This window comes from Vidua macroura, chromosome 29 (assembly GCF_024509145.1).
Source record: "Vidua macroura isolate BioBank_ID:100142 chromosome 29, ASM2450914v1, whole genome shotgun sequence".
Classification (NCBI taxonomy): Eukaryota; Metazoa; Chordata; class Aves; order Passeriformes; family Viduidae; genus Vidua; species Vidua macroura.
The window spans coordinates 1,973,598-1,991,443 of NC_071599.1; the positions used below are offsets into that span (position 1 = coordinate 1,973,598).

At 68.0% G+C, this 17,846-nt stretch overlaps 1 protein-coding gene across 1 annotated transcript; it reads left to right on the forward strand.

Annotated features, from left to right (window-relative positions):
* Positions 1-1,424: 1,424 nt before the first annotated feature.
* Positions 1,425-13,330, forward strand: LOC128820291 (V-type proton ATPase catalytic subunit A-like). The gene is given in 21 exon segments (XM_054000945.1): positions 1,425-1,574; positions 2,609-2,761; positions 2,763-2,831; positions 2,833-2,877; positions 3,543-3,656; positions 3,658-3,681; positions 4,209-4,289; positions 4,291-4,361; positions 4,775-4,937; positions 5,451-5,559; positions 6,604-6,668; positions 6,670-6,727; positions 7,002-7,004; positions 7,251-7,315; positions 7,318-7,364; positions 8,157-8,220; positions 9,223-9,426; positions 10,411-10,505; positions 11,271-11,349; positions 11,351-11,443; positions 13,238-13,330. Coding segments are annotated over 21 exon segments (1,845 nt in total).
* The last annotated feature ends 4,516 nt before the right edge of the window (positions 13,331-17,846 follow it).

The window sequence follows — 17,846 nt, forward strand, 5'->3', positions numbered from 1 at the left end:
CAAAGAGAAGGGGTGACAAGGACATGGGAGGTGACAAAGGGAATGAGGTGACAAGGACATGGGGGGTGACAAAAAGAAGGGAGGTGACAAGGACACAGCAGGGAGGTGACAAGGCCTCCTTGGGGGACCCTCCAAGGGGGGGTGACAAAGAGAAGGGGGTGACAAGGACACGGGGGGGTGACAAAGAGAAGGGGTGACAAGGACACAGCAGGGAGGTGACAAGGGCACCCACGCCGTGTCCCCGTCACCCCGAGCCGGGCCGTGCCGGTGTCACCCGGTGTCACCCGGAGCAGCGGGCCGCGGCTGTTGACAGCACACAGTGCCACACCCGCGGTGGCCCTGTCACCGGAGCCAGCCGGTGTCCCCCGCGCTGTCCCCCGCGGTGTCCCCCGGGGGTGGGGACGCGGCTGTTGGCTGCGCACGGTGCCACACCTGCGGTGGCCCTGTCCGGTTGTCACCGGCGCCCGGGGCCATTTAACGGCGTGGCAGCGCGGCGGGGAGGGGACAGCATGGAGGGGACCCCGGGGGACGCGGCTGGAGGAGCGCGAGAGCCTGGTGGGCGCCGTGCACGGCGTGTCCGGGCCCGGTACGGCGACACTGGGGACACCTGGGGACACGCGGGGACAGCCCGGCCACAGCCTGGCTGGGGACAGCTTGGGGACAGCCGGGGATGGGGACCCGGTGGCGTTTGTGGCATTAAAATGGGGACAGGAGAGGGGACAATGGGGAGGGGACAATGGGGGAGATAATGGTGGGGTGGACACCCGGAGAGGGGACAGGAGAGGGGACAGTGTTGAGAAGAGGAGGGGACATCGTGGGACACCCTGGGGATGGGGACAGCCGGGGATGGGGATCCCGGTGGCGTTTGTGGCACTAAAATGGGGGACAGGAGAGGGGACAATGTGGGGGGGACAATGAGGACAGAGGAACAGGAGAGGGGACAATGGGGGGGAGCACCTGGGAAGGGGACAGGGTTGAGAACAGGAGGGGACATCGTGGGACACCCTGGGGACAGAGGGACGGCCGGGAATGGGGGATCCCGGTGGCGTTTGTGGCACTAAAATGGGGACAGGAGAGGGGACAATGGGGAGGGGACGCCCCGGGGAGGGGACAGCGTGGGAAAGTGCCCGGGGGTGGTCGTGGGGGAGGGGACAGGGATGGGGACAGAGGGGTCCCGGGTGGGGTGGTGACGCCGGGGCTGGACCGGCGACAAGGGGGGGATGCCGGAGGGTGGCGGCCCCGGGGCCGGGGGTGACAGCGGCGTGTCCCCGCAGTGGTGACAGCCACGCGCACGGCGGGGGGCGCCACGGGGAGGGGACAGGGACCCCGGGGTTGAGCTGGGGGACACGGTGGTCCCCTGTGCGGTAGTGGCCCGGAGCCGGGGGTGACAACAGCGTGTCCCCGCAGTGGTGACAGCCACGCGCATGGCGGGGGCGGCCATGTACGAGCTGGTGCGGGTGGGGCACGCGGAGCTCGTGGGGGAGATCATCCGGCTCGAGGGGGACATGGCCACGCTCCAGGTGTACGAGGAGACCTGTATCCTGTCCCCGCTGTCCCCTCCCCGCCACCCTGCTGTCCCTCCGGCCGCCGCGCCCTGTCCCCGCCATCCTCTGCTGTCCCCTCCCTTCTTCCCCTGAGCCTCTGAGCCTCTGTCCTGTCCCAGCCTGCTCTGTCCTCTCCCTTGTCCTTCCTTTCTGCCCTGCCCTGTCCCCTCCCTGTCCCCCCGTCCTGTCCCCTCCCTGTCCCCCCAATCCTGTCTGTCCCCTCTGTCCCGCCCCCTCTTGTCCCTTCCCTGTCCCCTTATATCGTCCTGTCCCCCCGGCTCTCCTCTCCGCCATCCCGTCCTGTCCCTCCCTGTCCCCTCCCTGTCCCCCCCGTCCTGTCCCCTCCCTTGTCCCTCCTTTCTGCCCTGCCCTGTCCCCTCCCTGTCCCCCCAATCCTGTCCCCTCCGTCCCTCCCCGTCCTGTCCCTTCCCTGTCCCTTTACATTGTCCCGTCCCCCGACTCTCCTCTCCCCCATCCCGTCCTGTCCCTCCCTGTCCCCGTCCTGTCCCCTCCGTCCTGTCCTGTCCTGTCCCCCCACCAACCCTCCATGTCCTGTGCCCTCTGTCCCCCGTCCTGTCCCCTGTGTCCCGTCCCCTCCCCGTTCCCCTCATCCTTTCCCTGTCCCCACTGTCCCCCCGAGCCCATACTGTCCCCTCTGTCCCTCCAGTCCCCGTGTCCCCCCAACCCATCCCGTCCCCGCCCGGTCCCCGCTGTGCCCCCAATCCCCGTGTCCCCGCTATCACCCCAGTCCTCGCTGTCCCCCCCAGTCCTCCTGTCCTCGCTGTCCCCCCCAGTCCTCCTGTCCCCGCTGTCCCCCGCCCGATCCCTGTGTCCCCGCTGTCCCTCTCAGTCCACGTTGTCCCCCCTGTCCCCGCTGTCCCACCCAGTCCCCGCAGTCCCCCCTGAAGTCCCCGTGTCCCCCGCAGTGCCCTCCGTGTCCCCGCTGTCCCGCCCTGTCCCCGCAGCCCCCGCTGCCCCCGTGTCCCCGCTGTCCCCCCCGTGTCCCTGCCATCTCCCCCGGTCCCCGCTGCCCCCGTGTCCCCGCTGCCCCCGTGTCCCCGCAGTCCCGCCGGTCCCCGTGTCCCTGCCGCGGTGACATTCCTGAGCGGCCGCAGCGGGGGGTGCAGGTGGGGGACCCGGTGCGGCGCACGGGGACGCCGCTGTCGGTGGAGCTGGGCCCGGGCATCCTGGGCTCCATCTTCGACGGGATCCAGCGGGCCGCTGCGCGACATCGCCGAGGCCACGCGCAGCATCTACATCCCGCGGGGCACCAACGTCCCCGCGCTGCCCGCGACACCTGGACTGGGACTTTGTCCCCAGCAAGAACCTCCGGGTGCGTGGCCCCTCCCTGTCACCTCCCTGTACCCCCCTCCTGTCCCTTTGTCCCATCCCTGTCCTGTCCCCGCTTCCCCATCTGGCTTCCCAGGCCCTCTGTCCCCTCCTTGTCCCCTTCTTGTCCCCTCCCCGTCCTGTCCTGCCATCCCCTCTGTCCTCTTCCTGTCCCTCCCCATCCTGCCCTGTCCCCCCTCAAACCCTCTGTCCCCTTTTGTCCCCCCCCAGGCCCGTCCTGTCCCTGCCAAGGGACATCACCTCCATTGTCCCCTCGTTCTGTCCTCCCCTGTCCCCTCCCTGTGCCCCCTGCCCAGGAGGGGACACCAAAAAGGGGGTGGGGACACAATGACACAGAGGACACAGGGACATGGGGGACACAGGGACACGGGGGTCACAGAGCCGTGGGGACATGGGGGGACACGGACACAGGGGTTGCGGGGACACGGGGACATCGGGACACGGAGTCGCCGGGACATTGGGGGACACAGGGACCATGAGGATGCAGGGACATGAGCACACGAAGGTGGCAGGGACGTGGGGACACGGGGGACGTGGGAGGACACAGGGGACATGGCGGGACACGGGCACCGCCGTTGTCCCAGCAGCCGGGGCGGGGGGCGCGGAGCCCGCCGGGGGTCGCTGACGGTGTCGCCGCCGTGTCCCCAGGTCGGGAGCCACGTGACGGGCGGGGACATTTACGGGTCGGTGGCGGAGAACTCGCTGCTGCAGCACCGGCTGATGGTCCCGCCCCGCAGCCGCGGCACCGTCACCTACATCGCGCCCCCCCGGGCACTACGGCGTGGCGGTGAGCGGCACCGGCACCGGCACCCGGCACCGGGACCGGCACCGGCACCGGCACCGGCACCGGCGGGATCAGCGGGACTGGGATCAGCGGGATTGGGATCGGGATCAGAGGGACCGGGACTGGGATCATTGGGATCAGCTGGATCGGGATCAGCGGAATCAGCGGGAGCGGGGTCGGGATCACAGGGATCGGGATCGGGCGGGGGGTGGGGGCCAGACGGATTGTCCCGGGCTGGTCCCGGTTGATCCCAGGCTGACCCTGCCTGATCCCTGCTGATCCCGGGCCGGTCGCAGGTTGATTCTGGGCCGATCCCGGGCTGATCCCAGCGGATCCCCGGCTAATTCCGGCTGATCCCTGCTGATCCCGGGCCAGCCCCAGGTTGATCCCGGGCTGATCCCGGGTAGATCCCGGCTGATTCCGCCGATCCCCGGCTAATTCCGGCTGATCCCTGCTGATCCCGGGCCAGCCCCAGGTTGATCCCGGGCTGATCCCGGGTAGATCCCGGCTGATTCCCGCCGATCCCGCAGGACGTGGTGCTGGAGCTGGAGTTCCAGGGGGTCCGTGAGCCGCTCTCCATGATCCAGGTGTGGCCGGTCCGGCAGGTCCGGCCCCGTGGCCGAGAAGCTCCCGGCCAATCACCCCCTGCTGACCGGCCAGAGGGTCCTGGACGCGCTCTTCCCGTAGGGACCCGGGACCGGGACTGGGATTGGGATCGGGATTGGGACTGGGATTGGGACTGGGGTGGTGCAATGTTCCTGTAGGGAACGGGACTGGGACAGGGATGGAGACAGGACACAGGGATGGGGACAAGGACAGGGACAGGGGATGGGACTGGGGACAAGGAAAGACGGAGCTGAGGGACAGGGAATGGGGACAGGGAGAGATGGATCTGGGGGACAATGATGGGGACAGGCAGAGATGGATTTGGGGACAGGGATGGGGACAGGCAGAGATGGATTTGGGGACAGGGATGGGGCGGAAAACAGCGGCAGGACGGGGCTGGCGCAGGGACAGGCGTGGGGGCGGCGATGGGGACAGGCGCAGGGTGGCGCCGGGGTGCCGCCACCACCGTGCCGTGTCCCCTTGTCGCCAGGTGTGTGCAGGGGGGCACCACGGCCATCCCGGGCGCGTTCGGCTGCGGGAAGACGGTGATTTCCCAGTCCCTGTCCAAGTACTCCAACAGCGACGTCATCGTCTACGTGGGCTGCGGCGAGCGCGGCAACGAAATGTCCGAGGTGCTGCGGGACTTCCCCGAGGTGACACGGCGACACCGGGACATCCGGGGACATCCGGGGGACATCGCGGTGGCAGGGGGGGTGGCAGTGACGTGGGTGTTCGTGGAGAGTCCTCAGGGATTTTCCCGAGGTGACACGGGGACATGGCGGGACATCGGGGTGGCACTGGGAGAGGGGGGGTGGCAGGGCAGTGACAGTGACACGGGTGTCCATGGAGAGTCCTCAGGGACTTCCTCGAGGTGACACGGCGACACCAGGACATTGAGGTGGCACTGTGACGCAGCGAGGACATCGGGGACACGGGGGTGGCACTGCGACACGGCGGGACACGAGGACACGGGGGGGACATCGCGGTGGCAGGGGGGTGGCAGTGACACTGGTGTTCGTGGAGAGCCCTTGGGGACTTCCTCGAAGTGACCCAGCAACACTGTGTGACATGGGGGGGACATCGGGGGTGGCAGGGCTGTCCCACGGTGCCACAGGGGTGACACAGGGAGGTGGCAGGCAGTGACGATGTGACACCGGTGTCCCCAGCTGACCATGGAGGTCGGTGGCCGCTCCGAGTCCATCATGAAGCGCACGACGCTCGTGGCCAACACGTCCAACATGCCGGTGGCCGCCCGCGAGGCCTCCATCTACACCGGTGGGGACACGGGGGGACAGGGACACGGGGGTGTGACAGGGACACGGTGTGTGACAGGGACACGTGTGTGTGACAGGGACACGGGGGTGTGACACAGAGCTGTGTGTGACATAGGGGGACAGGGACACGGGGGCAGGGACACGGGGGTGTGACAGGGACACGGGGGTGTGACACAGAGCTGGTGTGTGACATAGGGGGACGGGGACACGGGGGCAGGGACACGTGTGTGTGACAGAGACACGGGGGGTGTGACAGGGACACGGGGGTGTGACACAGAGCTGTGTGTGACATAGGGGGACGGGGACACGGGGGCAGGGACACGTGTGTGTGACAGGGACACGGGGGGACATGGAGGGGACGTGAGGGCAGGGACACAGGTGTGTGACAAGGCTAGGGCTGTCCTTGGTGTGTGACAGGTGTGTGACAGGTGTGACACAGGCGTGTGACAGGGGATCATGCTTTCCCTGGGTGTGTGACAGGGCTGAGGCTGTCCCCTGGGTGCGTGACAGGTGTGTGACAGGTGTGACACACGCGTGTGACAGGGATCACACTGCCTCTGGGGGTGTGATGGGTGTGTGACACGTGTGTGACACCTGTGACATGTGTGACACGCATGTGACAGGGATCACGCTGTCCCTGGGAGTGTGACACGTGAGTGACATGTATGACATATGTGACACATGCATGTGACAGGGATCACGCTGTCCCTGGGGGTGTGTGACAGGGCTGAGGCTGTCCCTGGGTGTGTGACCCCTGTGACATGTGTGACACAGGCGTGTGTGACAGGGATCACGCTGTCCCTGGGGGTGTGACACGTGTGTGACACCTGTGACATGTGTGACACGCATGTGACAGGGATCACACTGTCCCTGGGGGGTGTGACAGGTGTGTGACACGTGTGACACAGGCGTGTGACAGGGATCACGCTGTCCCTGGGGGTGTGACAGGTGTGTGACACGTGTGACACACGCGGTGTGACAGGGGATCACGCTGTCCCTGGGTGTGTGACAGGTGTGTGACACGTGTGACACACGCGTGGGACAGGGATCACGCTGGCCGAGTACTTCCGGGACATGGGCTTGCACAGCTGCCTCCTGGCCGACTCCACCCTCGCGCTGGGCCGAGGCGCTGCGGGAGATCTCGGGGCGCCTGGCGGAGATGCCGGCGGGTGAGACCCCAAAAACCCCCGGGGTGGGCAGAGGGGAGACCCCAAAATCCCGGGGGATGGGGATTGGGTGTGGGGAGACCCCAAATCCCGGGAATTCGGGAATGGGGTCACGGGGATGTGCAGGGAACCCCAAAATCCCGGGATTTGGGGGGAAAATGGGACCTGAGGTCAGTGGGAGATCTCGGGGTGATGCCTGGGGGGTGACAGTGGTGTCCCTGGGGGTGACAGGGAGGTGACAGGCGGTGACAGGGAGGTGACAGCCGTGTCCCCACAGACAGTGGGTACCGGGGGGTGACAAGGAGGGTGACAGGGCAGTGACAGGGGAGGTGACAGCGTGTCCCCACAGACAGCGGGTACCGGGGGGGTGACAGGGAGGTGACAGGGCAGTGACAGGGATGGTGACAGCCGTGTCTCCACAGACAGCGGGTACTGGGAGGTGACAGGGAGGTGACAGCCGTGTCCCCACAGACAGCGGGTACCGGGGGGTGACAGGGAGGGTGACAGCCGTGTCCCCCACAGACAGTGGGTACCCCCGCGTACCTCGGGGCCCGCCTGGCCTCGTTCTATGAGCGCGCGGGGCGGGGCGCGGTGCCTCGGGACCCCCGAAGCGCGAGGGCAGCGTCAGCATCGTGGGAGCGTGAGTGTCCCCTGTGTCCCCGTGTCCCCCTGTCCCTGTGTCCCTATGTCCCCGTGTCCCCGTGTCCCTATGTCCCCGTGTCCCTGTGTCCCTGTGTCCCTGTGTCCCTGTGTCCCCGTGTCCCTGTGTCCCCTGTGTCCCCCTGTGTCCCCGTGTCCCTGTGTCCCTGTGTCCCTGTGTCCCTGTGTCCCCTGTGTCCCCTGTGTCCTCGTGTCCCCCTGTCCCCGTGTCCCCTGTGTCCCCTGTGTCCTCGTGTCCCCCTGTCCCCGTGTCCCCCTGTCCCCGTGTCCCCCTGTGTCCCTGTGTCCCTGTGTCCCCGTGTCCCCTGTGTTCCCGTGTTCCCCATGTCCCTATGTCCCTGTGTCCCTGTGTCCCCCTGTCCCTGTGTCCCTGTGTCCCTGTGTCCCCATGTCCCCTTGTCCCTGTGTCCCCTGTGTCCCTGTGTCCCCGTGTCCCTGTGTCCCTGTGTTGTCCCTGTGTCCCCGTGTCCCTGTGTCCCTGTGTCCCTGTGTCCCCTGTGTCCCTGTGTCCCTGTGTCCCTGTGTCCCTGGTCCCCCTGTCCCCGTGTCCCCGTGTCCCTGTGTCCCCTGTGTCCCTGTGTCCCTGTGGCCCCGTGGTCCCTGTGTCCCCGTGTCCCCATGTCCCCTGTGTCCCCATGTCCCCTGTGTTCCCGTGTCCCCGTGTCCCCGTGTCCCATGTCCCCCTGTCCCCGTGTCCCCGGGGGGGGGGGACAGGGAGGGGACAAGGGTGGGGGGACACCCCCCAGCTCACCCTGACCCCCCCCCCCATCAGGGTGTCCCCCCCCGGAGGGGACTTCTCGGATCCTGTCACCTCGGCCACGCTGGGGATCGTGCAGGTGAGGGGACAGAGGGGACAGCGGGGACAGAGGGGACAGCAGGGACAGAGGGGACAGAGGGGGGCGTGAGTGGGACAGGGACACACTGGGGGAGGGGACAGGGACAGGGACAGGGTGGGGGGGACACGGAGGGGACAGGGAGAGGCTGGGGGGGTCATGGTAGGGACAGGGACACACTGGGGAGGGGACAGAGACACCTTGGAGAGGACATGGGGACACCGAGTGGGACATGGAGGGGACAGTGACCCCTGGGTGAGGACACGGCGGTGACATTCCCGGTGTGGCAGGTGCTCGGGGGCTGGGCAAGAACCTCGGGGACAGTCTGGGTGACACGGGGGTGACACGGGGTGACACTGCCAGGTGTTCTGGGGGCTGGACAAGAGACACTGGGTGACCCGGAGGTGACACGGGGGATAAGAATCTCGGGGGAGAGGATGGGTGACACTGGTGACACAAGGTGACACCGGGTGACACGGGTGACACACAGGTGTTCTGGGGGCTGGACAAGAAGCACAGGGACACACAGGGAGACGCTGGGTGACACGGGGGTGACACTGCCAGGTGTTCTGTGGGGATGATAATCTCGGGGACAGGATGTGTGACACGGGGGTGACACAAGGTGACACCGGGTGACACGGGTGACACGGGTGACACGGGTGACACGCAGGTGTTCTGGGGGCTGGACAAGAGATGCTGGGTGACCTGGGGGTGACCTGGAGGTGACACTGGCAGGTGTTTCATGGGGTTAAGAAGCTTGGGGGAAAGAATGGGTGACACGGGTGACACGGGGTGACACAAGGTGACACAAGGTGACACGGGTGATATGGGTGACACCGGGTGACACGCAGGTGTTCTGGGGGCTGGACAAGAAGCACAGGGAGACGCTGGGTGACACGGGGGGTGACACTGCCGGGTGTTCCGTGGGGATGAGAATCTCGGGGACAGGATGGGTGACACAAGGTGACACGGGGGTGACACGGGGGTGACACGGGTGACACGCAGGTGTTCTGGGGGCTGGACAAGAAGCTGGCGCAGCGCAAGCACTTCCCCTCGGTGAACTGGCTGATCTCGTACTCGCGCTACCTGCGCGCCCTCGAGCCGCACTACGAGCGCGCGCACCCCGAGCTGCCCGCGCTGCGCGACCGCGCCCGGCGCATCCTGCAGGAGGAGGAGGAGCTGGCCGAGATCGTGCAGCTCGTGGGGAAGGTCTGGCACTGGCATTTATGGGGTTTGTGGGATTTATGGGATTTATGGGATTTATGGGGTCTGGGATGTGAGATATGGGGTGTGGGATGTTGGATGTGGGGTCTGGGACTCTGCAGGAGGAGGAGGAGCTGGCCGAGATCGTGCAGCTCGTGGGGAAGGTCTGGCACTGGCATTTATGGGGTTTGTGGGATTTATGGGATTTATGGGATTTATGGGGTCTGGGATGTGGGGTTGGGGTCTGGGATGTGAGATGTGGGATGTGGGATGTGGGACCCTGCGGGATGAGGAGGAGCTGGCCGAGATCGTGCAGCTCGTGGGGAAGGTCTGGCACTGGCATTTATGGGTTTGGTGGGATTTATGGGGTCTGGGATGTGGGGTTGGGGTCTGGGATGTGAGATGTGAGATGTGGGATGTGGGATGTGGGACCCTGCGGGATGAGGAGGAGCTGGCCGAGATCGTGCAGCTCATGGGGAAGGTCTGGCACTGGCATTTATGGGATTTGTGGGATTTATGGGGTCTGGGATGTGGGGTTGGGGTCTGGGATGTGAGATATGGGGTGTGGGATGTTGGATGTGGGGTCTGGGACTCTGCAGGAGGAGGAGGAGCTGGCCGAGATCGTGCAGCTCGTGGGGAAGGTCTGGCACTGGCATTTATGGGGTTTGTGGGGTCTGGGATGTGGGGTTTGTGGGGTTTGTGGGGTCTGTGGGGTCTGGGATGTGGGGTTGGGGTCTGGGATGTGAGATGTGGGATGTGGGATGTGGGACCCTGCAGGACAAGGAGGAGCTGGCCGAGATCGTGTAGCTCATGGGGAAGGTCTGGGATTTATGGGGTTTGTGGGGTCTGTGGGGCCTGGGTGGATGGGGAAGGTGGATCTGTGGGATCTATGGGATCAGTGGGATCAGTGGGGTTTGCGGGATTTGTGGGATTTGGGGGCTGTGGGCTCTGGGGAGGCCCGGGCAGTGCCAGGACCCCGCTGTCCCGCAGGCGTCGCTGGCCGAGGGTGACAAAGTGACGCTGGAAGTGGCCAAACTGCTCAAGGACGATTTCCTGCAGCAGAACGGATACTCGGCCTACGACCGGTACCGGGACCCCCCCCGGGACCCCCAACCCTGACCCCAACCCTGCCTACAACCAGTACCGGGACCCCCCGAGACCCCCACCCTGCCTATGACCGGTACTGGGACCCCCGGAACCCCCCCGGGACCCCCCTCCCCAGGACCCCAACCCTGCCTACAACCAGTACCGGGACACCCCCGGGACCCCAACCCTGACCCCCACCCTGCCTACAACCAGTACCGGGACCCCCGGAACACCCAACCCTGACCCCAACCCTGCCTGCAACCGGTACCAGGACCCCCCCAGACTCCCAACCCTGACCCCCACCCTGCCTATGGCTGGTACCGGGACCCCCGGAACCCCCCCGAGACCCCCCCCCAGGACCCCAACCCTGCCTACAACCAGTACCGGGACCCCCGGGACCCCCAACCCTGACCCCCACCCTGCCTATGACTGGTACCGGGACCCCCCCCCAGACTCCCAACCCTGACCCCCACCCTGCCTATGACCGGTACCGGGACCCCCAGGACCCCCCCGGGACTCCCCCCTGCCTGCGACCGGTACCGGGACTCCCCCCGGGACCCCCAAACCCCCACTCTGACCCTCCCTGACCCCCCAGTTCTGCCCGTTCTACAACACCGTGGTGATGCTGCACCCTGACACCCCCAACCCACTCCTGACCCCCCCTAACTCCCTCCTGACCCCCAGAATTCCCTCTCTGAGCCCCGAAATTCCCTCTCTGACCCCCCTAGACCCCCCCCCCCCTGACTCCCCCCGGCACCCCCCAGGTTCTGCCCGTTCTACAAGACCGTGGGCATGCTGCAGAACCTGGTCACCTTCTACGAGCTGGCGCGGGGGGCGGTGGAGGGGGGCGGGCCCCGAGGAGCAGCGTGTCACCTGGGCCACCATCCGCGAGGGGCTCGGCGACATCCTCTACCGCCTGAGCGCCATGAAGTTCCAGGTGGGGGGCGCGGGGGGCTGAGACCCCCGTGGGAGGGGTCCCGGGGAGGTTAAGGGGGGATTTGGGGGCTGAGACCCCCCAGGGAAGGGGTCCCGGGGGAGGTTAAGGGGGGATTTGGGGGGCTGAGACCCCCCGTGGGAGGGGTCCTGGGGGGAGGTTAAGGCGGGGTTTGGGGGCTGAGACCCCCAGGGAAGGGTCCCGGGGGAGGTTAAGGGGGGATTTGGGGGTCCTAGGGGAGGTTAAGGGGGGATTTGAGGGGCAAGAACCCCATTGGGAGGGGTCCTGGGGGAGGTTAAGGAGGGATTTGGGGGCTGAGACCCCCGGGGGAGGGGTCCCGGGGGAGGTTAAGGGGGGAATTGGGGGGCTGAGACCCCATGGGAGGGGTCCCGGGGAGGTTAAGGGGGGATTTGGGGGCTGAGACCCCCAGGGAAGGGGTCCCGGGGGAGGTTAAGGGGGGATTTGGGGGCTGAGACCCCCAGGGAAGGGGTCCCGGGGGAGGTTAAGGGGGGATTTGAGGCTGAGACCCCCGGGGAAAGGGTCCCGGGGGAGGTTAAGGGGGGATTTGGGGGCTGAGACCCCGTGGGAGTGGTCCCGGCGGAGGTTAAAGGGGGGTTTGGGGGTCCCAAGGGAAGGATAAGGGGGGCTGGGGGTCCCACGGGAGGGTTAAGGGGGGCTGGGGGTCCTAGAGGAAGGTTAATGGGGGATTTGGGGGCGAGACCCCCATTTGGGGGGGTCCTAGAGGAAGGTTAAGGGGAGATTTGGGGGTGCTAGGGGAGGGTTAAGGGGGGTTTGGGGGCAGAGACCCCCGTGGGGGGGTCCTAAGGGAAGGTTTAGGGGCTTGGGGTCCCATATGAAGGTTAAGGGGGGGTTTGGGGGGCTGAGAACCCCTTGGGGGGGGTCCCAGGGTGGATGATGTCACCAGGGGGGGCTCGAGACCCCCATTGGCGGGGGGGGGGGTCCCGTGGGGATAGGGACACCTTGGGTGGGGGGGGGGTCGTGGGGGTGACAGGGACACCCTGTGGGGGACATGGGGACACCCTGGGGGGGACACGGGGGTGACGTGGGGACACCCTGAGAGGCTCTGGGGGTGACACCGCCGTGTCCCCCCCGTGTCCCCTGTGACGGTCAGAGCTGGGGCGGGGGGGGGGTGACCCCTTTTGGGGGTCCCACAACAAATCCCAGATGGATTTTTTGGGGGGGGGTGGTCCCCACGAATCTCAGTGTGGGGGTTCCGGGACCCCCCCCCGGGGGTCTGGGGGTGACACCCGCGTGTCCCCCCCGTGTCCCCTGTGATAGAGCGGGGGGGGGGGGGGGTGACCCCGTTTGGGGGTCTCAGGTGGATTTTTTTGGGGGGGGGGTCCCACACGAATCTCAGTGTGGGGGTTCCGGGACCCCCCCCCCGTGCGGGTCTGGGGGTGACACCCGCGTGTCCCCCCCGTGTCCCCTGTGATAGTCAGAGCGGGGGAGGGGGGGGTGACCTCGTTGGGGGGTCTCAGGTGGATTTTTTTTGGGGGGGGGTCCCACACGAATCTCAATGTGGGTGACCCGGGGCGGGGGGGGGGATCCAGGACCCCCCCCGGGGGGTGACACCCGCGTGTCCCCGTGGGCAGAGTGGCTGTCCGGGGTGGGGGGGGGGGGCGGCTGTGACCCCATTTTGGGGGGTGATGTCACCGTGTCCCACACGAATCTCAGTGTGGGGGGTTCGGGGACCCCCCCCCCCCCCCCACCCCGTGCGGGTCTGGGGGTGACACCCGCGTGTCCCCCCCGTGTCCCCGCGTGTCCCCGCGTGGCCAGGACCCGGTGAAGGACGGCGAGCAGCGGATCCTGGCGTCCTTCGCGCAGCTGCAGGAGGAGATGGTGGCGGCGTTCCGCAACCTGGAGGACTGAGGGGGGGGGGGGGGACAGGATTGGGGGGGGGGGGGTCCCCAGGGTCCCCCCGGTGTCCCCAATAAATGGCCCGAGGTGGCACTTGAGCTCCAGGCGTGGCTTTCCCGAGGAGGGCGGGAGCGTCCGGTGTCCCCCAGGGCGGTGGCACCGGGGGTGGCACCGGGGGGTGGCGCCGGGGGGGTCCGGGGGGGGGTTATGGGGGGGGGCTGGGCTGTTCCCCTTCACCCCCCCGTGCGACTTCAAGGGACGGGGACACCCGGAGAGGGGGGGGGACACACCCTGGGGGGGGGACATGGGGACACACCCTGGGGGGGGACAGGGACAGGCTGGCAGGGGGGGACAGGGACACCCCGAGGGGCACATGGCGGGGGGGGGGGACACGGGGTGACAGGAACGGCCCTGGGTGGGACACGGGGACACTTTGGGGGGGACACGGGGGTGACAGTGACACCCGGGTGGGACATGGGGACACACCCTGAGGGGGACATGGGGGTGACAGGGACACCTTCACGGGGGTGACAAGGACACCCTGGGTGGGACATGGCGATGACACTGACTGGGACACGGGGGTGGCAGGGACACCCCGGGAACACCCCAGAACACCCCCGGGACCCCTACCCACTGTCCCCGTGTCCCCAGTGTCCCCCGTGTCCCCCGTGTCCCCTCTCCAGCCGGGCACGGTCCCGCGCCCAGCCTGGGCTGGCCCTGCCCTCGGGGATGTCACCCGCTGTCCCCAAGGCGCTGGCGGGACCCCTCCGTGTCGCCGGGGGTGACCCCGGCCGTGTCCCCCCCCTCCCCCGCGGTGTCACCCGCCTGGGGACAGGCTCGTGCCACCTCAGCACCCAGAGCCTTCCCCCATTGTGTCCCCAACAATGGCAGTGCCACGTGCCGGGGGGGCCTGTCCCCTCCCGGGGGACAGCGGGACACGGGGACGGGTGGCCTTGGGACAGCGGCACAGCGGCTGCTGGCGGCGGGTGAGTCCCCAATGTCCCCAGTGTCTGTCCCCAATGTCCCCACCCCTGTGGCCCCCCTCTGGTGTCCCCTAGGGATGTCCCCCGTGTCCCCCTCCGCTGCAGAGCGTCCCCATGTCCCCAGAGGTGCCACCTCGGTGTAGCCCCTTCCCCCAGGAATGTCCCCGTGGGTGTCCCCAATGTCCCCCGGAGATGCCACCCACGGGTACCCCCATGTCCCCTGGGATGTCCCCATGGGTGTCCCCTGCGTCCCCATGAGATGGCATCCTGGGGATCCCTCTGTGCCTCAGAGGTGTCCCCACGGGTGTCCCCCGGAGATGTCTCCACACCCTCCCTCTGTCCCCACGCTGTCCCCGTGTCCCTGCCACTTGTCCCCACGCTGTCCCCGTGTCCCCACGCTGTCCCTGCCGCTGTCCCCACGCTGTCCCCGTGTCCCCACGCTGTCCCCCGTGTCCCCGCAGGGATGCCGGTGGGGGGGGCTGCTGTGCGGGGCCACTGGCCTGGCCCTGCTGGTGGCCGCCACCGCCACCCACTTCTGGGTGCAGCGCCGGGCACCGGGGGGCACGGCCAGCCTGGGGCTGTGGCACGGCTGCCTCGGGGGACAGTGCCACCCCCCACGCCACCACCCCAGGTACGCCCGGGGGGACGCGAGGGCAGGAAATGGGGGGGGGTCCATCCCCGCGCTGAGCTGTCCCCAACGTCCCCACCGCTGTCCCCGGTGGTGCCACCCGCGGGCAACCCCAGAGCTGTCCCCACGCGTGTCCCCAGCGTCCCCCGGAGATCTGTCCCCGTGCAGGGTGGGAATCGTGGGGGTCACCCGCGTGTCCCCGCGGTGTCCCCAAGCCGTGTCCCCCCCCCGCCCCCCCAGCGCTCCTGGAGGCCACGCGGGCGCTGCTGCTGCTCTCGGTGGTCGCCGCCGCCGCCGGGCTCGCCCTGGGGCTGCCCGTGGGGGCCAGCGGGGCCCGGCGGGCGCGGACACGAGTGGCCGGGGCCACCCTGCTGCTGGCGGGTACGTGGGGGACACGGGGGGACACGTGGGGACACGGGGGGTTGGGGACTGTCCCCAGGGTGGCAGCGCTGGGCAGGGCGGGGATCTGGGGGGCATCGGGCACTGCGCTGTCCCCGGTCACTGCTGTGACTGTCACCCCCGCCCCGAGCTGTCCCCTGTCCCTGCTGTGACTGTCACCCCCGCCCCGAGCTGTCCCCTGTCCCTGCTGTGACTGTCACCCCCGCCCCGAGCTGTCCCCTGTCCCTGCAGGGTGGGAATTTGGGGATCATCGGTGCCCTGAACTGTCCCCTGTCCTTGCTCCATGGTCACGCCTGCCCCAAACTGTCCCCTGTCCCTACTGTGACTGTCACTGCTCGCCCGGGCTGTCCCCTGCCCCTGCTCTGGTGTCGCTGTCCCTGTCCCTGTCCCTGCTGTCCCCTAACCCTGCTGTCCCTGCTCTGCTGTCGCTGTCCCTGTCCCCTGTCCCTGCTCTGGTGTTGCTGTCCCTGTCCCCTGTCCCTGCTCCCTGTCCCCCGTCCCTGCTGTCCCTGCCCTGCTGTCGCTGTCCCTGTCCCCTGTCCCCTGTCCCTGCTGTCGCTGTCCCCTGTCCCTGCCCTGCTGTCGCTGTCCCCTGTCCCCTGTCCCTGCTGTCGCTGTCCCTGTCCCCTGTCCCTGCTGTCCCCTAACCCTGCTGTCCCTGCTCTGCTGTCGCTGTCCCTGTCCCCTGTCCCTGCTGTCGCTGTCGCTGTCGCTGTCGCTGTCCCCTGCCCTGACCCCGCCGTGTCCCCAGGGCTGCTGGCGCTGCTGGGGCTGGGGCTGGGCTCGGGGGGGGCTCTGGCCCTGCTGGGGCCCCCCCGCAGCTCCTGGAGCTTCTCCTGGTCCTTCATCCTGGGCTGGCTGGCGGCGCTGCTGCTGGGCTCGGCCGGTACCGGGACCGGCACCGGGACGGGGCGGACCGGAACCGCGGGTGGGGGGGAAACGGGGCGGGGGGCACCGGGGATCGGGGGGGAACGGGAACGGGGGGGCAAAACAGGAATGAGGGGGGGAAACGGAAACGGGGGGAGCACGGGAACGAGGGGGGGAAACGGGACCGGGGGGGGGAACGGGAACGGGGCGGGGGGGAAACGGGAACGGGCGGGGGGAAACAGGGATTTGGCGGGGAGGGAGGAACGGGAACGGTGTGGGCAGGGGAGGGGCACGGGAACGGAGGGGGCAGGGGGATTGGGGGGTCACGGGGATCGGGGGGGTGCAGGGATTGGGAGGGGGGTCACGGTAACGGGGGGGGGTCACGGGGGTTTGGGGGGGTCAGAGGGATTGGGGTGTCCATCCCTGCCCTGAGCCGTGCCCGGGCTCTGCAGGGGGTGGGATTTCGGCCCCCCCCCCACAAGCTTTTGGGGTAATTTTGGGGTTCACAAATTCCCTCCTCACCCCCCTAACCCCCCCCCTTTCCCACAGGGATTTTCCACATCTGCTCCGCTTCCAAGGATCCGTCCCCGGAGAGCTCCGAAGTTGGGGGGTCCTGAGGGGTCCTGGGGGGGGTCCCCATTTCCCTCCCCAGTTTTGGGGTTCCCCGGGTGTGCTCAGCTGGGTCCGGCCTCTGCTGATCCCCCCCTGTGGCAGGCACATTTCTCTCTCCCTCAGGATTTTTCATTGAGGTGCACAGAGAGAAATGCAAGAGAAAAACAAGGAGCAGAAATAGAAATTGTTTTCTCTTTCATTTCTCTCTGTGCACCTCAATGAAAAATCCTGAAAGAGAGAGAGAAATGTGCTTGCCACAGCCCCCCGCTCCCATTCCCGGTTTTCCCCCTTTCCCCAAATTTTGCTGTGCCAATAAATGCCCCTCCTCCCCCCCACCAACTCCCCGTGGGTTTCCCTGTGGGGTCCGGGGGAATTTGGGGATCCCAAAACTTTTGGGGGTGTCGGTGACGGCCCCCACGTGTGGGAAGGAACTGGGATATACTGGGGGGCAAATGGGAAGGACTTGGGAGGTACTGGGAGCACCATGGGGGTGACTGGGAGCACTGGGGATGCCATGGGGGGGTCACTGGGAGCACTGGGAGGTCCGTGGGGGTCACTGGGAGCACTGGGGATGCCATGGGGGGGTCACTGGGAGCACTGGGAGGTCCGTGGGGGTCACTGGGAGCACTGGGGATGCCATGGGGGGGTCACTGGGAGCACTGGGAGGTCCGTGGGGGTCACTGGGAGGTCCGTGGGGGTGACTGGGAGCACTGGGGATGCCATGGGGGGGTCACTGGGAGCACTGGGAGGTCCGTGGGGGTCACTGGGATGTCCATGGGGGTCACTGGGAGGTCCGTGGGGGTCACTGGGAGCACTGGGGATGCCATGGGGGGGTCACTGGGAGCACTGGGAGGTCCGTGGAGCTCACTGGGAGCGCTCCCGGCCGTCCCCGCTCCCCCCGCCGGGTGTGGCCCCACCGCTCCCCCCGCGGCCATCGCCCTTTTAAGGCCGCGCCCTCGGCCCCGCCCCCGGCCGGACCTGCCGGACCGGTCCGCCCCACCCGACCCCGCCCCCTGCCCCGCCCCGCCAGGCCCCGCCC